Source organism: Acinonyx jubatus, chromosome E4 (genome assembly GCF_027475565.1).
Source record: "Acinonyx jubatus isolate Ajub_Pintada_27869175 chromosome E4, VMU_Ajub_asm_v1.0, whole genome shotgun sequence".
NCBI lineage: Eukaryota > Metazoa > Chordata > Mammalia > Carnivora > Felidae > Acinonyx > Acinonyx jubatus.
This window is the reverse complement of record NC_069395.1, coordinates 3,669,554-3,692,493: the sequence shown is the minus strand read 5'-3', so window position 1 is coordinate 3,692,493 and position 22,940 is coordinate 3,669,554. Positions and strand designations below refer to the sequence as shown.

The 22,940-nt window shown below is 45.9% G+C and overlaps 1 protein-coding gene across 1 annotated transcript in view; it reads left to right on the top strand.

The window, feature by feature from the left end:
- Positions 1-1,642: 1,642 nt before the first annotated feature.
- Positions 1,643-22,940, top strand: part of SPTA1 (spectrin alpha, erythrocytic 1) — a 64,674-nt gene continuing 43,376 nt past the window's right edge. Inside the window, exons 1-17 of the mRNA XM_053209127.1 lie at positions 1,643-1,978; positions 2,961-3,200; positions 4,747-4,872; positions 6,780-6,920; positions 7,645-7,791; positions 9,847-9,980; positions 10,536-10,680; positions 12,832-12,986; positions 13,952-14,087; positions 14,187-14,288; positions 15,745-15,882; positions 16,475-16,585; positions 18,340-18,417; positions 18,565-18,720; positions 20,090-20,294; positions 21,738-21,919; positions 22,620-22,863. Of these exons, the coding sequence (XP_053065102.1) occupies positions 2,964-3,200; positions 4,747-4,872; positions 6,780-6,920; positions 7,645-7,791; positions 9,847-9,980; positions 10,536-10,680; positions 12,832-12,986; positions 13,952-14,087; positions 14,187-14,288; positions 15,745-15,882; positions 16,475-16,585; positions 18,340-18,417; positions 18,565-18,720; positions 20,090-20,294; positions 21,738-21,919; positions 22,620-22,863 (2,437 nt within the window). The 5' untranslated portion in view covers positions 1,643-1,978; positions 2,961-2,963. The remainder of the gene's footprint in view (positions 1,979-2,960; positions 3,201-4,746; positions 4,873-6,779; positions 6,921-7,644; positions 7,792-9,846; positions 9,981-10,535; positions 10,681-12,831; positions 12,987-13,951; positions 14,088-14,186; positions 14,289-15,744; positions 15,883-16,474; positions 16,586-18,339; positions 18,418-18,564; positions 18,721-20,089; positions 20,295-21,737; positions 21,920-22,619; positions 22,864-22,940) is intronic.

The following is a 22,940-nucleotide window of genomic DNA, read 5'->3' as shown; positions in this document are numbered from 1 at the left end:
GGCTGGGGAGGGACGTAGCTGGTAGCTGCCACATGGGCAGCCAGACTGCTGACAGAGAAGCTTGCACCAGGAGCCCTCCTGGCTGCCATGGTGGAAAAGTCACACAACACTGGGTTTTGATGCATAAAACCTCTTTCCTGACCCTTGTGCGTTTGCACATCTCTACCTGCTCTCAAGGCTATTGTTCTCACCCACTGTTATTTCATTATTTCATGGTGACCAGTCGTGCTGATGGGGCCCTGTTGTTTCCTTGGTCCCAAGGTTTTCACGTGGTTGTCGCCGGGAAGATTCTGGAATGGGACAACCAGCAATGTTGATGGATTAAGAGGAGCTTGGCTAGCACAGATGGAGGGCAGGGTGGCATAACGGTGTTCCTCATGGGGACTTGACTCTTTGTTTACACGCACCCAAACTGAAAGCCATGGGATGGGATCCCTCTCAGACACCACCTCTGTTCTCATATAAAAATGGGGATGATAATCCCTGCTTCCCAGAATCCTCTAAAGATTGGAAGTCAATGTGAATTGATCATGCCAACATATAAATTATATGTACCTGAAGATAGGATAATTGATGGTGGTCCTTACATCTTAGATAAAAGTTTTTAAATATCCTGTCCACCTCAACTCCAGTCGCAGATTCCTTGGCGCATGTGATATAACACATCCACTAAGATTTGTGTTGCTGCCTTGAGTACCCTGTTTGATTTGAATAGAATGAAACTGTACGGAAAAGTAAAGTAAGACTAGACGTTCAAGAAGAGAATTTGAAGCTCTCTCAGTTGTTTTGGGTGAAGAAGAGGGAAGAGGGAAATCAGAGGTATAGAACCTTGTTCTACCTTAATAGACTATGAACGCTTGGTTATTCAAGGTGGATCCAACCTGGAATGAAGTGTGGGTCACATACTTGGCTTGGGCAGTCCCCTGCTTTGTAGGAGGACCTGAAACCATCCCGGTATTTTCTCTTTGTTTGTTTCATTTTTGTAACGTGGCCAAAAAGGACTGTGCCTTTGGTGAACTGTTTCTGCTTCCTTTACACTCCATTAAAAACAATTCATAAAACACGATGACTTTTATCCCATATTTTAGAACTCTGTCCCATTCTCAGATATTTCATTCGTTTGTCAAATGAGGTATGCTCATTTTTGCTTCATGAAATACGAATAAACACACACATGTCTTCCTTCCTCCATCTCTTCCATTTAAATGGTTAAGGGAACGGCTGAATGAGATTTTTAAAAACCCAGCCTGGAAGACCAGGAATACAATTTTCTTCCTATTTTCACAAAGGCTCTACGGCAAGAATTAGCATATCTTACTGATTTCAGGGCTGTGAAAAATCTGCTTCTGTGTTTTCATGAAGTGGTTGAGTTGTATTTCCTAGAAATGGGTTGGGACAAGAACCTATGTGTGCCCCCAAGTTCTTGTAATTCTGCAGAGTCCAGAGAGCAGATGACCCAGAATTCCTTCATGATTTGCCATTCGCAGACATAGCATCTAAGACGAGTCAAAGAAACAACACAGAATTATAACACGGCTTCTTTATCTTACGTCTATCTGTAATGGCTTTTGCTTTCTAACTTTTCATTTAAAGAAAAAACCCTCCTTTTATTTCCTATGAAATAGGAAATAGTTCCTCCTGAGAAACTTTTAGAGCTACATACAGTCTCTGAACCGCTGAGTCACCCAGCGACTGCCCAAGTTAACAGCTGCCTCTGCTGAATGTGTCTCCTGCCTTCTGAAGATAACAGAGACTCTAGCTGGCGGGAGTCTGGGCCCAGGGCTTTTCTTTTCTTTCTTTTTTTTTCTTTTTGACTCTTCCACATGTGTACCATTGCTTTCATTTTTATCGGAAGAAGACTAAACAATTCCATGTGAATTCTCTCTCTCTTTCTCTCTATTCCTCTCTCTTCCGGAAACATTTTGTCTTGCCAGGTTCTTGACCTTTACGAAAAGTGAAACGCTTTCCAAAGGAAACCGTGAGTATGGAATTCTTTATGGCACAGTTTGTCGTTGATATAATGAGGAAAGCAGTCTCGTTTGACCTTTCTGTACCGTCTTGGACAGAATCTGTAAGCATTGTTTCTTGGCTTTTAAGAAGTAGAGAAGATTGATTTTGACTCTCTTCTTGTGAGTATCCCGTCTTAAACCACGACCTTAAGCTTGTGGCTTTATAGCATGAAAATCTAGCGATGACCCATTTACACGGGTCCGTATATGGAACAAGTAGAGAACTTGGAGCAAAATAGTACACAAGAAAGATCTGGGTCTGTAGAGAATGAGTTGATTCTGTAGCCCAAGTAGTAAAAGCGATATACAGAGTAGCAATTATATTTCAGAGGAAGATTAAAATTTGAACTTGATATTCAGTGTCCTGGCGGAGGTAAGCTAGGGGAAACTGTGCCCACATCCAGATGAATGAAGGTAATCCTATGGAGATTTTTCAAGTTATTGCCCTAAACAGGTTGGTCCCACTTATGGTGTTTAACAGTATGATCTTTTATGTTGTGGAAGCCAATTACTGAGATGCTAATAATTTGAAATGTATGATAATTGGATCAAAGATGTGCTGAACTTTTTGTTTGTAGTGTTTGTAAATATAAAGCAAATAAAAAAGTGGAGAAGATTAATTTTGACTTAATTTGTATACAGAATGTATATATTATATATCCTAATTAATTTTTATATATATTTATATTTATATATACCTTAATTTATAGAATGTAATAGATGTTGGCACACATTTATGTGAAAAGTTGGAAGAATGTCCTGAGTGCTAAAGAATTATTAGCCAAAAGGGTAGCTAGATAAGGTTGAAATTATGTAGATACACTGGACCCCTAATAACAACAGGCTTCAAGACATCTGAATCTAAGTCCCACAAGAGTAAAGGCCTGGGTACATACAAAAGGGACATCACAGAGATTTGAGCACCAGTAAGAGAAGATTTTTAACTTTCAGGCTATGGAGACTAGTGGCCCAAAGGTGCTGGAAACTGCGGAGGCGATCCAGGAGAGACGTAGGGAGGTGCTGACTCGGTACCAGAGGTTCAAGGAGCTGGTTGCGGAGAGGGGTCAGAAGCTCGAAGAGTCCTATCATTACCAGGTTTTCAGACGGGATGCAGATGACTTAGAGAAGTGGGTCTTGGAGAAACTCAAGATTGCAGATGATAAGAGCTACGAAGATCTAACTAACATACAGGTACTCAGTCGTTTGACTTCCCCAGAGCAGACCCTGAGATCTCCAGGGAGGGTAACATTCTTGTAATGTAAGTGCCTACTTAGTTAACTGTCAGGCGATGTCACAGAAAGATCAGACTACCCATTAGGGACCATAATTCTGTTTCTAAATGGCCCGTGTCTTTCACTTCTCAAGCCTCAGTGCCTTATTTACAAGCGAAACTCGCTCTATGAATGTATTCTTTTTTTTAAGTTCATTTATTTATTTTTGAGAGAGAGACAGAGAGAGAGAGAATGGGAGGGTCAGAGACAGAGGGAGAGAGAGAGAAGCCCAAGCGGGCTCTGCCCTGTCAGCTCAGAGCCCAATGTAGGGCTCGAACTCACAAACCATGAGATCATGACCTGAGCTGAAACCAGGAGTTGGGCACTTAACTGATGAGCCACCCAGGCGCCCTTCTATGAATGTATTCTGAATCTGAAATTAAGCCATGAGCGAAACAGTGACTGAGAGTTCAAAGAATTTATGACACACTCTGTGATTTTAATATTTTGAGGTGAAGAAACGTCAGTGCCTCAGAATCAGTTGCCCTCCACCCTGCTCAGAAGGATAGGAATAAAGTGGAATTTTTCCTGGGTTTCTCCCAAGGGGCTCTCCATGCCCTTCATAAGTCCACATGACAGGTGTCAGGAGGAGAGCTTTGGTGGAAGCTCCTCTCCTCCTTGTCCTACAGCATGCGACAGAGTCACGACCAGGAGAAAAGGTAACCTGCCTAAAAAGGGTACTTGATGTTGGAGAGGAAGCACTGGGTCAAGAACAAAGTGATATGGATTAAGTGCATCCATTTATATAGGCCAATAACAGCATAATCTGAGAAGCAAAAACATCTCAATCACAAAAAAGCCATTATTGTAATAATCACTTTCCTCATTGCGTTCAACTTTCCATAGCACTTACTTCCTCTTTTCTGAAGAGGAACAAATGTGGGGCATCTTCTCATTCCCACCGATGGCGATGGAGGGTATTTACTGGAAACTCCCCAAAGGCGATGGGAACAGGACAAAACATTTCTCTGTGGCCCTTGACTTGGAGCCTGGGGGGGCCAGGAGTGACCATTTCTTGTAGGATGTGACTCCTCCAGCCCTGAGCACGGGTTACCACTTAATCTAGGTTGTGAAGCAAGTAGTTCCGCCCGAAAGTAAAAAAAGGAACAGAAGAACATTTTTAGGACCCAGGGACGCTAGGCTTCATTAGCCATGTCCTCTGATTTCTTTTTTTTTTTTAAGTATACCCATACTTTGTTTTATTTTTACTTTTAAAGTTTTAATTCACTTTTTATTTTTTACAGGTTTTTATTTTATTTTATTTATTTTTTTAAATATGAAATTTACCGTCAAATTGGTTTCCAGACAACACCCAGTGCTTATCCCCACAGGTGCCCTCCTCCATGCCCCTCACCCACTTTCCCCTCCCCCCCATCAACCTCCAGTTTATTCTCAGGTTTCAAGAGTCTCTTACTGTTTGCCTCCTTCTGTCTCTGTAAACTTGTCCTCTGATTTCTAAACTTCAGGGCAAGTATCGGAAGCATGAATCCTTGGAAGCAGAAGTGCAAGCAAAGTCCAGGGTCATTCCTGAACTGGAAGAGATCAGGGAAACCCGGTTTGCAGAGGGGCATTTTGCCCATGAGGACACCAAGGTAACTATACGACATGACTCTGGAAGAGATGAGTCCAACTTTTTATTACGTTATCAGAGTTTTCATTGATTATGCCAGGTATGCAGCTAGATGCAGCTGGCTTGGAACCGGGGTTCCTGCCTCTGATCTTCTAGTGGGGTGGGGCAGGAAAAATGACGGGACGTCCTCCTGTTCCTGGGGTGGGAAATGAGCTATGACACAAAAGCTATCCTGGGATAGCATCACACTCCTTGACCACCGCAGGATAACTTTGCTGAAGATCAAGTCCTTTTCAACCCAGTTCCACGTGTCCCAGATGACTTGGCCTTCCCAAATGTCATTTCATTTTTTTTTTAATTTTTTTTTTAATTTTTCTTTTTTTTACAGAGACAGGGTGTGAGTGGGGGAGGGACAAAGGGAGAGAGAGAGAATCCCAAGCAGGCTCCATGCTCATTGTGGAGCCCGACGCGGGGCTTGATCCCATGACCCTGGGATCATGACCTGAGCCAAAATCAAGAGTCAGACGTTCAACCAACTGAGCCACCCGGGGGCCCCTCCCAAATGTCATTTCTGATTATTTCTTCTGACCTCAGGGTCCATGTTCCTTAGACTCTTCAAACAAGGGATGTTCTGCCATTTGAATCTTCTCTGAAATGCCTGTCTGTCTGTGATGCCTCCTTCTCTTCACAGCCCACGTGCTGTGACTACTATCGTAGTTCTGTAATCTGCTCCCCAAATCCTGTCTTCAGAAAGTCCTCCCTGAACACTGAGGACTGAAGACCATCACCCCTTTGGAATCCATTACTAACAGATCAACTCTTTTCTGACTTCATTCACACACTCTTCCAACATGCTTGTGTTGATAAAGTCACTTCAGGATCTCTTCTGCATGAGTGAGATCTTTCTTTCTTTCTTTCTTTTTTCTTTTTTTCACTGAGTTTTTTTGTTTTGTTTTGTTTTGGAAGCGTCAGCCCAGATTTACGTTACATATTTAAAAATTGGGTCTAGTCTTTCCACATTTGGCATACAAATTCTGGTCCATTTTACTGTCAACAAAATATGGTCAGAGAACACAGACTTTAACCAGAAGAGAACCTTATTGGAAAGGAGTCTGTAACGAGAAAAATCTCAAGACGTACCTATTGGTGTACAATTGAAATCGTTTTTGTGTTATTCCCAGCTTTGTGTGCCACAGATCCCCTACATCAATTACAATATCTGAGCCACGTTTGAAACCTTTTCACAACTATCGGACTCACTGTGCTCCATCAGACTGCACCACTATAGGATTCGGAGAGAAGTGTGGTCTGTGTGCTACCTTATGCCATGGACCAGTTGGAAAATATAAGATTCTTGTGGACATAACACAGACGATACCTTCAGTTTTTCAAGTTATGTAATACGTGATCTTCTAAGCTAACCTGGCGTCAAAGCCTTCGACTGCATAGTCCAAAAATTCTCTTATGGTTTTGGTGCCACGAATCTCCACTACAAGTTAGCAAAACTGTAACTCTCACTCCTTCTGGCAAACAGTTCGTGCTAAGTTTCTTCTACGACTTGGACAGTACTTAGAACGCCCTCTGCCTATCATGGACCTTTCCAAATCCTATCTGTTCCTCAAGGTTCAGTTCACATGAGCACTCTTCCATGAATCTTTGTGGCCTCCTGTCTTGTGGTCGGCAATCGTTTCATCCTGTAAAACCTCAAAGCACGTTTACATTTTTTTCTCTCGTGGCAGATCACATCCAGCCTGGTTTAGCAGCTACTCCCATGCATGTCGATTTCCTGCTGTAAATGTTTGTGGAGCCATTAATGCACGAGCGGATGACATTTTTATCCAGTCCCCCCGCCCCCCGGTGGAGTGTGCACCTGCCCCAGCTGCCCTAGGCAGGTGCGGTGTCTGAGTGGTTTTGCCTCTCTTCCCAAAGGCCCATCTGGAACAGCTGCGCACGCTGTGGGACCTCCTTCTGGAGCTGACCCGGGAGAGGGGCACCCTGTTGCTGCGGGCCCTGCGTCTACAGCAGTACCTGCAGGAGTGCGCCGACACCTTGGAGTGGATCGGAGACAAGGTAGGGACCGCGCAGGACACAGAGGACTTCCCGTTCGTGTCCCAGGCACCCCGCGGCCGTTGAACGCAGGCTATTCGTAAACCAGTCTGGGTGCCTGTTCCTGGACCCTGTTCCCGGAAAGTAGGAATTTTGGCAGAGATGTGGGGGTATCCTGGAGACCACTGACATTGCAATGTGGGGGGAAAGTGCTCCCGGCCTGTCCCCGGCTACTTTCCGTGCCCCTCAGCTCCTCCTGAATTTTTGCTCTGACTCTGGGTCCAGGCTGGCGGTGTTGCCTGCTCCTTCCCTAAGGGCTGCCTCTCAGTACCTGTAACTATTTTTCTAGACACTGAAAGAATGATCCCGTAGTTAGGGCTGAAGATAACAAGTAAGCAAGTAAGTGCATAGTGCAGCCCTTTTGCGGATACTCAGTGTGTTGACCTGAGTAGAACCAGGATGAATTTATTTCTCATGTTCCAAAGTACAAAGGGTGCTTCCGGGAGCCTTGGCCAACCATGTCCCTGGTCTTTCTGGAAGATTACCTCAAAGAGTGCCATGCCCTGGGCCAGAGTGCTCCCTCCGGACACCCGCTCCTGCTTCTGGCTCTTTCCTCAAGGTCTCTCCCAGGCCCCACCAGCCCCTCCTTCTGAGATTTCCGGGGAGTGTGGGCAATGGTTTGGGGCATTTGAACTGCAGGAATTCTGAAACGTTTGCCGGTGACTCAACAGACTTTCCTGGTCCACAGGAGGCTATAGTGACGTCAGCAGAGCTGGGTGAGGACTGGGAACGCACAGAGGTCCTGCATAAGAAGTTTGAGGAGTTCCAGGCGGACCTGGAAACTCAGAAAAGAAAACTGGATGGAATGAACCAGTATGCCAACCAGTGTGCCGAGGTGAGATGGGGAGCAGAGGGTCAATGCAGGGAAGGGCTCCTGATGGCCAAAGCCTTCCGCCATCAGCAGGTGGGACGTGAGGGACACGGGCATCGGGAGAAAACAAGGCTGCGTGTCCTTGTCGTAACAGGTCCGGGGCAACTTCCTCTCCTGTCCGGGTCATCCCTTGCCAGTCTGTGCAAATAGAGGCGTGACTGGGAGGGAGAGCGTATGTGTTCACACCTGTGGGTGTGCCTGTGCACATGCGTGGAGGAATGAGACCCGCAACCGGGTAACTCCTGTGCGGAGCACCAATTGGTCAACCACTCAGTTTTATGCAGCACCCTTTTTGTGGAGAAGAACCCGAATAAAGCAGCAAAGAATTTAAAATAATGGTGGGCTATCGTAATATGGACGATGCCATTATACATGATGTTTGTGAGTGGGGGAAGGAGAAGGGAGGCAGATTTACCTTCCTTTACTTAAGAAAATGTTTAAATAAGCTTTCAATATCTGAGCAGACAAACAATTCAATGTGGGGCTACATAACCGTAGGATGTGCCAAGAAAACCGGGAAGCCAGCCTGGTTTTATTTGTATATAAAGGAAATTTTATGTGGATAAAAAGGAAATTTTATGTGGATATAAAGGAATTCAAAACTCCAAGCGTTGGCTATTGTGCTTTTCCATGTGGTCTCATCCTCACTGCATCTCCAGAACGGCAACGATCTTTCTGTACTAACAGAACCGAGATTTCAGGACGAATGGGTGGGTACCTGAGGGGGGAAAGTAACTGACTCTCAGTTTTTTTCCAGGCCATGTTTCCAACAGTCTCTAAATTTTCTCTCTCCGCCACCTTTGTCTTGTTGTGGAAGTTGTTTAGTTATTCGGTGCTATCTCACAAACCGTCACAAAGCTGAAAACAACAAATGTGTTACTTCTTCCGGATTCAGTGGTTCAGCTGTTCCGCTAGACAATGCTCCTGGTCCCACCTGGGTTTCTTAAGTGGCTGCAGTTATTTGGTGGCTCAGTTGGGGCGGAGGGTCCAAAACGGCCTTGCCCCCACGTCTGCGGCCTTGGCGAGGATAACGAGGGGTTTCTCCACACGGTCTTTCACGTTTGTTTATGTGTCAGCGTTCCAAAGGTTAGAACAGAAGCTGAAAGTACAGGAACTCGTATAGTTTCTGGCACATTCTATGGTAAGCGAGTCATAGGCCAACCCAGATCCAAAGCGTGAGGAAACGGACTTCACGTCTCGAAAGGAAGGCTTCCTGGTAAAATAGCATGGCCATTTATCTAACCTACCACGGGAAGGATCAACACGGCTTAGAGTGCGTCCTCTGCTCTTTTGGACCGGGACCCACACGGCGCCAAACAGAAAGGACCATCTATCCAGGAAGGAGAGTCTCGAAAATCCCGTCTGGAGCAGCTTCAGAATTGGGAATGGAAATGTGAAGAGAGACAGGGACAGGAGGAGCAGAAAGACAGACACGTGGGAACTACTCAAAAGTGCCAAGTGTCAACATAGGCTGATGCTGTTAACTTAACCTAGTATTCATTAATCTCAGTGCTTTAGATGCTTTGCAGCAATCCATGAAGTTTTTCTCCAAAATGAAATGTGGATACATGTGTGTATAATTCTGTATAATCTCTCAGTAGATTCTCGAAGGCGTCAGGACCCGAGAGGAATTAAGAACCTCAGTCGCAGAGTTTTGGAAAATAAAGTCATATTTCACAGACGGGGCTTTTTCTTCCTTGGTTTTCAGGATTTTCAGGGGATTAGCAGGCACCAACAAGGTGGAATTCTGAAAATAACACCATGGCTGGGCAATGTGTGTTAATAGGGTGCCCCAGGGCTGCGAGTGAAAGAGACCGCATCTGGCTGCTTGGCGTCTGGAGTTTGGCAATGTGGATCGGGTTAAAGCTAGGGCGCAGGGCTAAGGTGAAGATTGGGATCTGGCCAAAAGGTCGTTCTCCATGCCTGGCAAAGTACGAACTAGCGTGAAATGAGAAATGTCAAATGATTTTTGGAATCATCTCAGCTTTGCCTCACTCCCGCACTGGTCCCCTCCCACAGGAGAAACATCCTGACCTGCCCTTGATTAAGCTAAAGCAGGATGAGGTGAACACCGCCTGGAAGCGTCTCCTCAGCCTGGCTGGGCAGCGACAGGAGACACTGGCCAATGCTGCAGACCTCCAGCGATTCAAAAGGTACGAATCTGGCCCGCACGTTATGGGAAAGCCTACGACAGCGCCGCATCTAATTGTGCCAGCCTCTGTCTGCTGCTGGCAATTACTGGCCAATCCCTCGAACCAAGGGAAATCATGTGCTTGCATTTAAGGCAGCAAGGGAGAGCGTAGTTAAGACAGCTGTGACCCACCCCGTGGCCAAGCGTGCGATGACTGGAGCCCAAAGCTATAAAAGTAGCTCAGGTGAATTAGCGATAGAAAGGCTGCAGAGGCAAGGAAAGCATATTACGAACTGGATGGGAGTGGAAGGTTGAGTCGGGAAGAAGAAAGACTCATGAAGAGCTGACCCAGTTATGGGAAGTATATGCAGAGGCCCAATGACCAGGGAGACGCCCAGGCCCCTACATGTCAATGGAAGCCATTAAAAGCAAGAACTCTTTGCATTACTCTTCGATAGTGAGTAGGAATTCCAGGTAATTGCTAGCCGAGTGGACCAGGGCAGTCTTTGCCGTGTGTGTTGTTTGCCCTGTAATTCCTGACATCTTCTTTGTTGGAGCTCATGTGGCTGTCTGGCAGGGATGTGACGGAGGCCATCCAGTGGATCAAAGAGAAGGAGCCTCAACTCACCTCTGAGGACTATGGCAAAGATCTCATTAGCTCTGAGGCGCTGTTCCACAGTCACAAAGGTCTTGAGAGGAACCTTGCAGTCATGCAGGACAAGGTAAGCCACTGCTGGAAGAATGGCCAGCCTCCTGGGCTAGAAGAGGTATTTGCTGGCCATCTTGCCTCCAGAGGATGCAGTAAGTTCATTATTTCAATGAGGGAGAAATTCCTTGGCCCTGAATATTCTTCTTGTTCTAGTTCGTGACTTATACATGGCCATTGGATATCCTTTAGTTTTCTTTAAAGATACACAGATTTTTATATAGTCTTGTGTTTTTTTGCAATGAATTTCGTGATTTTAAAAACAAAAAAAAAGCTACCTCCCAGAATGGCCTCCTAATCTCACTCTGTACCTGCAGCCAGGGAATCTTTTTTTTGGTCAAAACACACTCGTCAGTTCCAGCTCAATCTTGCTTGGTTTTTTTCCTGCACTCGGTAGATAAGGGAAGACATTTCTTCTTGCTCTTCTTTAAGAAACTCAGAGACACCTAGGGCACGTTACTAGGTCCACCTTTGGGTTTTCTTCTCCTTTTTTAAAAATTTTATTTATTTAAATTCAAGTTAACATACAGTATAGTCTTGGTTTTAGGGGTAGAATCCACTGATTCATCACTTACATAGAACACCCGGTGCTCTTCCCAACAGGTGCCTTCCTCAATGTTCATCCCCCATTTAGCCCATCCCCCCACCCACCTCCCCCCCAGCAACCCTCAGGTTGTTCTCTGTATTGAAGCGTCTCTTATGGTTTGCCTCCCTCCCTGTTTTTCTTATTTTTCCTTCTTTTCCTCCACGTTCATCTGTTTTGTTTCTTAACTTCCATATGTGAGTGAAATCATATGATATTTGTCTTTCTCTGGCGGACTTGTTTTGTTTAGCACAGTATACTAGCCCCATCCACATTGCAAATGGCAAGCTTTCCTTCTTTTTGATTGCCGAGTAATACTCCATTGTTTATATAGACCACATCTTCTTTATCCATTTGTCAGTCGATGTTTGGGAGCTTTCCATACTTCGGCTGTTGTCAATAGCACTGCTGTAAACCTTGGGATGCATGTACCCCTTCAAATCAGCACCCTTGTATCCTTTGGATAAGTACCTAGTAGTGCAATTTCTGGGTTGCAAGATAGTTCTACTCTTAACTTTTTGAGGAACCTCCATACCGTTTTCCAGAGTGGCTTCACCAGGTTGCATTCTCACCAACAGTGCAAAAGTGTTCCTCTTTCTCCACATCCTCTCCAACATCTATTGTTTCCCGCATTGTTAATGTTAGTCATTCTGACAGGTGGGAGGTGGTATCTCATTGGGGTTTTGATTTGTGTCTCCCTGATGATGAGTGATGTGGAGCATTTTTTCGTGTGTCGGTTGGCCATCTGGATGTCTTCTTTGGAGAAGTGTCCATTCATGTCTTCCGCCCCTTTCTTCGCTGGATTCTTTGTTTTTTGATAAGTTCTTTATAAATTTTGGGTACTAACCCTTTACCTGAAAGCTGGAAGACGCGGGTCCCTATCCCTAGAGGAATAGACATAGGCATGCCGGAACTTAGTACAAGCCCCTACTCCAGACTGACTTCCATCTTTGCTTCTTCCCCCTCACAACATCACCCATAAGTTCAACCAACTCCATGGAGTATGCACAGCAGTCAGCCCACTGAAGGGCTCCGTGTGCTGTGCCCTGACCGTAGCTCTGTCCCTGGAGCAGTTTTGTATTTTGTCTTACTTTTTTCTCCCGATAACAAAATCTCAAATCCTAGACGACATCTGATGATAGTTGAATATAATGATTCCCACAACAATATTTATGGAAACAGTGTAGAGGGTGGTGAGTGACAGCCTGAGGTCTAAACCTTGCTCCTGGTACTTAGTCACTAAATGCCCTTGCACTAATAAATACCATCCCAGCTTTTGCAAAAAAGGGGAATAAGAATAGTTTCTACCTCTGAGTACTATTTTCAAAAGACTGGAAAACAAGCAAACACATGTGAAATGCTAAGCACCATAAGAAACAAACACGGTCAGTAAATTATTAATGCTGAAATAGCACGTCCGCATATTAACATAAAAGCCTCAGTGTACGTGTATTAAGTTATTAGTATTCATACGGCTGCTTTCTCGGATCTCTCCCGCCAAACTTTGTCAGGGAGAATCAGAGTGCTTGGATTTCCCACCGCATTTCTTTCTCATCCCCTTTCTCTCTTTCTCTTTACCCAAAGGTAAAGGAGTTGAGTGCCAAAGCAGACAGGCTGATGCTTTCCCACCCTTCAGATGCATCTCAGATCCAACAAATGAAGGAGGAGCTGGTCTCCAACTGGGAGCACATCCGCGCCTTGGCAACCAGCAGATATGAGAAGCTGCAAGCTTCTTATTGGTGGGAACCCCCTCCTCCCTCTTGCTCTCTCTCTATAGGGTTCAGGTATAACGTCAAAAGCAGAAATTAAGAGTGAAAGCGAAGACATGAGGAGGGACCCAGCCCTCCCGCCTCCTCAATGGTCGAGGCAAAAAGAAGCTTCATTTGTTAAGAGGAGCCCTCTGCAGGTTGATGTGACGGTCAGAATGGCACCTCCACTCAGTGCACCCCGTCCGTTTTCTTCCACTTGCACAGTTGTAGGATGCTAGGAAGCTGCCCAGGGACCCAGAAAAGCAGCTAAAGAAACACCAAAATCCTGGCCCCAGTTTAGGCACCAAAATAAACTTCCAGGCTGAAGGGCGTAAAAATAAATCTGGAATTATTTCCTGAATGCCGTGTGGGCTGGCTTGCCAAAAAGCCAGGTACCATTTCAGTAGTTAATGTTTATGATTAATCATTAAAACCCCAGAAGACCATGTTTATCCTACTTTTACGATCCCAAAGTAACTGGTGAGCATTTAAATGTTTGACTAAGTAACCCTTTTCGTGGTTTTGTTTTTGTGAATAGGGTCAAGGGTGAGCTAAGGTGCAGGAGGGCTCCTAACCCCAGCTCTGGTCCCCTTTCCTATCAGCTGCTTCCTGTTATTTACGTGTCAGGGCTTATACTTTGGCCTCGTTGGCCAAAGTGCTTTACTCCAGTTCAAGTGCTTCCGGGGTAGGTGCGACGTTGTGATGTTGGAGAAGCAGGGCCCCTGCGCCTCATCACACGACAATGCACCCGTCCGGGGAGTCTGCAGCTTGGAGTGAGGGACAGCCTGCACCATTAAAGGAACAGGCAGTGCATCAGGGCAGTGGGAAGGGGGCGGGGATAAGGGTGAGGAGCACGTTGGACATCTCAGCTCAACCCAACCCTAACTCCAGGCTCCCAAGTCCGCTCACACCTACCTGGTTTCTCCTTCCGGCCCTTTACCTTAACTTCCCTGCAGGTATCAGCGCTTCTTATCTGACTACGAGGAGCTCTCAGGGTGGATGAAAGAGAAGTCTGCTCTGATCAATGCTGATGAGCTGCCCACAGATGTGGCTGGTGGGGAGGCCCTGCTGGACAGGCATGGGCAGCACAAGGTAGAGAAGAAGAGCCTCCCCAGGAGGAGGAAGAGGGAGGCGCCAAGCCTCCAGAAGGTTTCTTGCTGAATTTTAAGACATTCCGTCTTATGACCCTAGCACGAGATTGACTCTTATGATGACCGATTCCAATCTGCTGAGGAGACTGGTCGGGAACTGCTGGACGTCGGTCATGAAGCCTCTGATGAAGTTCTGGAAAAGGTAATCCGGTTTAACAGTGTGTGAAATTATGATACACATTTAGCCCCACTGAATCTCATGATAATATGATCATCTCCGAACAGGACGAGGGTAGAAGTCGTATCAACCTCTCAATATTGAGATGCTCCCTTCACATATTGCTTTAGCTGAAATGAGTCATCCGAAATTCTCAGGAAGTGAGGCGTGCTTCCTCACCTCTGAGCCTTTATTTCCTGAACCTACCAAGTTTCATTGACCCGCCTTCTACCTAATTCAAAACCTCCATACCATCTTGCCTTGTCATACTTGTGCTGTTTTATCGCTTTTCCATACTCGCCTCTAGACTGTAAATTCTTTGAGGACACTACCTACGCATCTTTGGATTCTCTAAGGTGCCTGGCCCACGGCTGGCTTTCTTCTCCCGTCTCGACAACCTCAAATTGCACTGATTTTTCTATACCTGTGTTTCTCAAATCTACATTAAATAACAGGAAAGCTTTACACAGTCCCACCCGCTGAATAATCAGGTTTGCCATGATCGTCTCCTCCTGAATCGCAAGGACTCACCTCATCCCCCTGACCCCTGAGAGATTTTGCTTCAGACGCAGAGTCACCGAAACTCCTTGGGATGATAAATAAAATAAGATAAATAAAATAAGATTTGCAGCCTTTCATCCTTTCATCAAAATCATTCAAAGATTTGCCTTTCATCCGATTCCAATCACAGCCTCCAGTGCTGGGGGTGGGTGAGGTTGAGATGGCCATAGTTTGAATTCACCCCGAGCTCTCTGGGAAAAATAAAAAATAGGGATTTTTGTTTTTTAAACAATTTTCTGCCAAAGGAAACTGAGATCCCTGCAAATGCATCTGTTATCCTGGGAGCCTGAGAAATCTGTGCTGCCTTTTTGCTGGACTTAGCACGGCAGCATTGCCAATAGACTGGGATTCCTTGGGCAGATGTGTGAGCAGGAGAAAAAGGCTCATATGGGTTTGCGAATGTCACCTTTCTCTTTCCTTGGGGGTTCTTATTGGCTTTCAGAAGGGAATGCAAACTTCTCAGAACGATCATTTACGTGCTGTATAAACGTCACCTTCCTCCAGCGTCCACCTTTTTTAGACACTGCACTTTGCTCTGGGGCACTTGTATTATCCAACAATCATTTGGAGTGATGATGCTGTCATGGTGTGCCCTCCTATGATCCCGGTCCCCATCCCCACCCTTTAAATCCCTGTTCGGTGCAACACCTGCCACACTCTACTCCCCGCTTCTTCCCATCGGAATTCATCTCTTCTCCTTCATTTCTACGTATTAAGTGTATTGTTGTGCCTCTGTTGTGGCCTTTACCCTCATCTCCCTGCCACGTTGTTCACCTAGACATTGACGTCTTCAGAGAAAAGCCCGCTTCTTGTTCATTTGTGTGTCCTTCTGAAGGCCTGGCATTGACTGGGCGCTCACGTTGTCTCCTCCTTTCCAAAGATGACCATACTCGCCAACGACTGGGCTGCCCTGCGAGGGCTGTGGAACCAGCGGAAGCATCAGTACGAACAGTGCTTATACTTGCACCTCTTCTATCGTGACAGTGAGCAGGTGGACAGCTGGATGAGCAGACAGGAGGTAACGGGAGGGGACCCTTTACCATGGGACTGCCATCGGTACCCTCACAGCTGCTGCTGAGGGCTGGGGCTTCTCCTAGGACCTGGAGGGTGATCCGTGGGGAGAAGAAGAGAGCAGCCCTTTCCATGAGGTTTTAGAATTCCCTCATGAACAGAAGCCTAGGAAAATACCTAAATACACAGCAGAGAGGCTTTAACTGCAAGCCAACAGGAGGCCAAATGGGTATCAAATTGCTAAGGGATCAGGGATAGAAAGTTGTGATGAGTCAGGGTTAAGCAGAGATGTCCTGAAGGAGGTGAGGGGTCCTCTTGAGGCAGCGCTGGGGGCTCAGAATGGTGCCTGGATTGGCCGGGCGGAATCTATGTGGACAGACCCAGAGACAGAGGTGGTAAAGGTGTGCGGGAGGATTAGGAAGGCATCTGAAGTTCCTGCTGTTTGAGGTTGGTCCCCACACACCATCCCGCCATGTGCTAATCCCACCTTGCTCTCCCACCACCTCCCTTCCATCCTTAGTCCTTGTGTCAGAGGTGTTCCAAAAGCAATGATTCTCACCAGTGAGGAGAATGGAGTTGTGTCTCTCTGTCTCCTACAGGCCTTCCTGGAAGATGAGGACCTGGGAAACTCCCTGGGCAGCGTGGAAGCCCTTCTGCAGAAGCATGATGACTTTGAGGAGGCCTTCAATGCCCAGGAGGAGAAGATCACAGTAAGAAGTGCCCCCGGTGTGGGCGCCGCATCCATGTCTGTTTGCGTCATCAGACAACTCCCGTCCTCAGAGAGGACCACGTGTCACTGCCAGACATAACGTGAGGATTACTTTTAAAAGAGGAAACATCCAGAAAAGTATTCATACCCATCTTGCCGTCACATTTCTTGTTCCACAAAGCGTTATTTAGAAAGTTTTTAAAGATTTTGGCCATTCGCATTTTCCGATGAATTGCAGGACTGCCTTATTTATTCTACAGTGTGAATGGTTATTATTGGATCCACATCTGATAGAGAACCATTACTTAGAAGTTTGAAAGGTATTTTACTTATAACGTATTATTTATTTAGCTTTATCTTCTCCAGGAATGTCTCCATTTAGTTTTCTCTGGTATAATGTAGATGCCTAAGTACCATCTATGCATTCCTGTATATCCTCAGCTTTGTGTCTCCCATCTAATGCAACCACGGTCTTCCTGTCAAGCCTATGTTACAATGTCCCAGAAACTGGTCAACATATAAGCAGGGCTCAGACAAGTGCAGGAAGATTTTATTGGTCCAGTAGACTCTATGTCTTTGGCTGTCTCCTAGGCTGGTGCTGGCTTTTAACTCACACACGTCTGCATATAGGACCACAACCAGCAGCAACAACCCTATCAATAAAATTCCAAGCCCTGTCTGTCAATCTTCAGTCAACATGGAGATTACTATGGTCTCTTATCAATCCATGTGATCACTCTGTTGATTGTCACGGGTAAAAGCTAAAATAATTTGTTCTTTTAAAAATGATATCATTTATAAATGTTTATTGATTTATTTTTGGGTGAGAGAGAGAGAATCCCAAGCAGGCTCTGAGCTGCCAGTGCAGAGCCTGACGCAGGGCTTGAACCCACACATCGTGAGATCATGATCAGAGCTGAAGTTGGACGCTTAACCGAGGGAGCCACTCAGCTGCCCCCATGCTTCATTTATTTTATGATTACTTTCCTATTCCTGATCCCTTAACCCATTCTGAGCTCTAAAAATCTGAGGAGTTGATGAATGAATATGAGTAAACGTTTTGGATACTTGTTCCCATGCAGCTAGAGATACAGATGTATAACAGATAGGGGGAGAGAGGAGAGAGAGAGAGAGAGAGAGAGAGAGAGAGAGAGAGAGAGAGAGAGAGAGAAGGTGCTGGCTACCGGACATGACTATATCCACAGTGCATCCTCCTGAAAACTTCAGAATAGATCAACTATTCACCTTCACGTGACACCAAAATGCATATACTATAAACTAGATTTTATTTTATTTCTTTTTTTTTAAATTTTTTTTAACGTTTATTTATTTTTGAGACAGAGAGAGACAGAGCATGAACGGGGGAGGGTCAGAGAGAGAGGGAGACACAGAATCCGAAACAGGCTCCAGGCTCCGAGCTGTCAGCACAGAGCCCGACGCGGGGCTCGAACTCACGGACCGCGAGATCAGGACCTGAGCCCAAGTCAGCCACTTAACCGACTGAGCCACCCAGGCGCCCCTATAAACTAGATTTTAAAAATATTATGGAATAAATGGGTAATTAATTTGTCAGGTATACATTTTTGAAACAGAAGTTGTGACAGAGGTCAGAACTAGTACCCAGATCTCCGATCCCAAAACTTGTACTCTTCTCACACTTCCGGGCTTCCTGTCTACAGTTGGCCAAATGCTGGCCACTGACTCAGGGGCCCCAGTAGAAAAACCACTCCAGTTTTTATCGTTTCTGTTTTTCAGACCTTAGACAACAATGCCACCAAGCTGATCGATAACGACCATTATGACTCCGAGAAGATCGCTGCTCTCCGGGATAGCGTACGTCCGAGGCCACAGACGCACGTCTGCCTGCTTGTGCCGAGGGGCCAGGGGAGGCGCTGGGGGCATGGGCACTGAGGTGGGCAGTGAATCTCAGGTGTCCACATTTGGCTGTGCTGACCATGAGTGTGGTCACGGCTTTTGCAGCTCTTGTCACGGCGGGATGCCCTACGTGCCCGGGCTGCCATGCGGCGCAGACTTCTGGAGGATTCGTGGCTTCTGCAGAAACTGTATGAGGACTCAGATGACCTAAAGAACTGGGTCAACAAGAAGAAAAAGTTGGCCGATGATGAAGACTACAAGGTAAGCGGGGTTTTCAGACCCTGGGCACATTCAGCAGGACTGAGTTTCGGGGGACGAAAGTCTTAGCGTGGAAAGGACAGTAGTGTTCAGCAGGTGAGCCTCCTTTACAGAGGAGCGTCATGAATCCCTCAAGACGCAATATCAAGCTGAAAGCCAAGAATCTGGCTTCTGGATTTCCCGTGCCCTGCTGCCTCTCACCTCTTCCCTGGCACAACTTCTAATGTCCTGTAACGTAACGGGGAAAGGGAGGGACTGTTTTTTATTTGGCTGCTTCTCGTCCCTTGGCCCCCTCTGCTGCTCTCCTGGGCACCTTTAGAATAGGAACACTCTGTGTCCGATCCCGGTGGATGTTCACGTTTACTGAAAGCTACTAGGAACCTAAATGTAACCTCAAGGTTTGACGTAATACAGAGTTACACAGTTTTCTATCTAGAAGGGAATGGCTCCTTATTTTTACTGATGAGAAACCAATAAAATTTGAATTGGAAAGGGAATTTGGATTTGAATTGGAAAGGGAATTTGGATTTGAATTGGAAATTGCCCAAAGTTATACAGTTATTTAAAAGGCAGTTTAACAGAAGCGTTTGAAGCATGAATTCTGGAGAAGGTGAACCGGGGCTTGAATTCTCTCCCTGTTCTGTCTCAGGTTATGCGACTTAGGCAAATTCTTGAGTTACCTCTGACCCATAGATTTCTCTACCTTGGGGTTGTGTAACATGCATATTTTTCACTCATCGGTGTTATGTAATATAAACTATTACATACACGTATACATACTCATAAACTTCCACATTTACAGTCAAGGCTGGAATTAGTCTCTTAATTTCTAGGCCAATATCTATTCACAATATTTACTTTTCTTGACTTCATTCGGTCTTCAGTGTATACCTTGATCCTGAGCATCTTATCTGTACCTTTCATTTTGTGAAACTCCATAACCTGTGTTTGCATTCTTCAGAGGAGCTGTGCCTCCAGGGAACGGAGGGTAAACAGATCTTCTCCAGATGGGGCAAAGGGGTGAATGGTTCAAGTATCAGGACAGGAATGAGAAAAACTTGTCACTTTTCATGACGGTTCTCTGATTGTTTATACTTGCATGGCCTTATTCAAAATTAATCTTCAGGAGTTATCTAGGCTCTGTAGAAATAACATGTAAGAATCGATTAGCCACATGTGCTGTGTGGATAGATGAAGGGGATGGCCACGTGAGTTTGCTAACCTTCTCTGGCTCAGTACTCGGACCACGACTGTTGCCTTGTTTCCTTTCCTTAATGCCGTTGTGTTTACAGGGACAAGTGACCCCTATCCTCAAAATTCCTGCTCCCCATTCTTTAGATTAATAGTTTCCTTGTCTTCGGTCTTGTCTCAGGATACTCAGAACTTGAAGAGCCGGGTTAAAAAGCAAGAAGACTTCAAAAAGGAGTTGCAAGATAATCAACGCCTGCTCAACACACTGGAGAAAACTGGCCAGGAAATGATTGAGGCTAATCACTACGCCGCGGACAAGGTGACTGCTCGTGTGGCTGAGGTTGTCAGTCTCTGGAAGGAGCTGCTGGCAGCCATGGAGCAGAAAGGTGAGGAGCAAGGGTTTTGGTCAAAGGCTACTTCCTAAATTCTGAAACCTACCCTTTTCATCTCTGCTACCTTGAATGACCAACGTGAAAAGGAATGCCGTTTGTTGATCAAGGGGTTTTTACAATCCAACCCGAATTTATCACAGCATTAGATATGGACAGTTTTATGTTCTCTTCACGTATGTAGGTTTAAGCGAAATTACTTTTGTTTTCTTCACTTTGCTCCCACTTTTTTTTCTTTCTCCCGAATAAATATTCTGGAGCCATGAATCCAACATTGGCTACGCACCTAGAACTAGACTCCTTACCTCAAGTTTCACATATTTGGGTTCTATAGATGAGACCAGATATTATGACCCGGGTTATTAACTTAGACATTAAGGCTGTCAGCACCACATGTGATGCTCCTGCTAAATTTATTCTTATGAATAGGGCTTGACGACTTGTTTTTTTTTGCCTCCTTGAGAGTGTTCAGGCTCTGCCGTAAGCTCTTAAAAACAAATCACCACGTGTCTACTTGAATAATCTCTAGGCACCTTTAACTTCCTTTCTCTAGAAAATCAGTTGTGAGCACTGGGTGTTGTATGGAAACCAATTTGACAATAAACTTCATATATTGGAAAAAAAAATCAATTGTAGTAAATTGACACAAACAAAGAGGTTTTCCCATCAATAATCTTGTTAGATGCAGACTCCATCTATAGACATGACTCTGCCCTAGTTATAGGAGAGATGTATCATGCTCATTCTGTTGGATAACGTTCTAATTTTGGGTTTAGGGGAAAATCTAACCTGACAGTAACAGTAAGACATCACTGCTACTCCCCCCCCATCAGGAGACACGTAAATTTCCTCACAGATATAATGCAAATAATTGCTGTAAGGTCAAAGAATGAAGAGTTTAGTTGAGAACAGTGTGGATAATCAAGGCATTTTCTGGAAGAGATAATCGTGAGGCGTGGCTCATGATGGGGACTAAGAAGGACTGGCAATGTTCTGAGAAAGACATTTATAAAAAAGACACCTCGAAATTTCAAATGGAACCAATCCCGATTTTATCCTTCCCTGGAGAAACGCAGTACTTGGGTTTGGATTCCTTTGAAAAGGAGGCCTCATTAGAGAGTAACAAACGTCGTAGGAAAATACCCAGAATGGTTAAAATTTAATACAGGGGAACTGTAAGTCACCAGGGAATAAACTGATTGTGTACCTTTGTTTTGAGAATGAACGCTACCCTATTTAAGAACAAATGCCATCCGAGTTCTACAAATTCAAGGTGATTTTTTTTTTTTTTTTTTGTATAACCACATCCGGGATGGTTATCTATATTTTTTTCTCATCAGAACATCAACATACTGTATTCCTCCTTACGTTGATAGAAGGCGTGCCATTGTGTAACGAAAAAGCGATGGCCCCTGTCTCAGTCCGAACGCCTTCTTCCAGGGACGCAGTTGCATGACGCTAACCAGGAACTACAGTTCAAGAACAACGCGGAGGACCTAGAACACTGGCTGGACAAGGCAGAAGAGCAGGCCGCCTCCGAGGACTACGGGAAAGGCCTGGCAGACATCCAAAGCCTGCTCCGGAAACACGGCCTCCTGGAGTCCGCTGTGGCCACCCGCCAGGTGGGTCGCCAGCCCTTTGGCCGCGGTAGGCCAGGGCACCCCTACGTGCTCCGAGCACACTCGTGATAAGTAACTCTCGAAAGAAAAAGAGAACGAGACACCAAAGGTAAAACTGCCCGAGTTTTAGCTGGTCAGCTGCCCCTTCCTCAGATCTTCTCTAACGTGGCCATGGCGCTGGGTGCCCGTGGCCTCTGTCAGAACCCCGTGGCTCGTGGGGCTTTGTGGGCTCTCCTACTTTTGGCATCACACCCTCCCTGCCAGAAACTTGGGCTTCGTATTCCGGCTCATCACTCACTAGTTAGGTCACCTCCGGTGTGTGTTTTCACCCGATTCTCACCTGTACGAGAAGGTTTGGACAACATTGCCTCCTCCTGTTCCGGCACCCCGGGATGCAAAGCTTGGAAATATCTCGAATCCCACTTCTTTTATGTTTTAGTTAAGAACACTGAAGCCCACAGCGGTGACGCGACTTCCACGAGGTCACAGAGAACGTTGCCAGCAGGGCGAGGACTATGATGCAGATACGTTAGGCTCTTAGTTTCGGGGTTATCCCCCTGACATCCCACCAGACTGTGACTTAAGCTCATCCACGGAGTGGTTAGAGTGTAGACACTGTGTGTGATGTTCCGGAGAGCCCGCTTCTAGTTGACTCACTTTCTCATCCCCTGGGGTCCTGACACCTATTCCGTCTCTCCCTCAGGATCAGGTGGACAGCCTCACAGACCTGGCAGCATATTTTGAAGAAATAGGCCATCCCAATGCTGGTGACATACAAGCAAGGCGGGAGTCCCTGGTGTCCCGGTTTGAAGCCCTGAAGGAGCCACTGGCCACCCGGAAAAAGAAGCTCATTGACTTTCTGCACCTGCTGCAGCTGTTCAGGGACACAGAGGATGAGGAAGCCTGGATAGAAGAGACAGAGCCTTCGGTGGCTTCCACCTACCTTGGTGAGTCCTTGACCATGAGTGGGCAGAGCCACGGGGGAGGTCCAGGTGTGCAGACCGTTTGAGAGAGCTGGGACGCA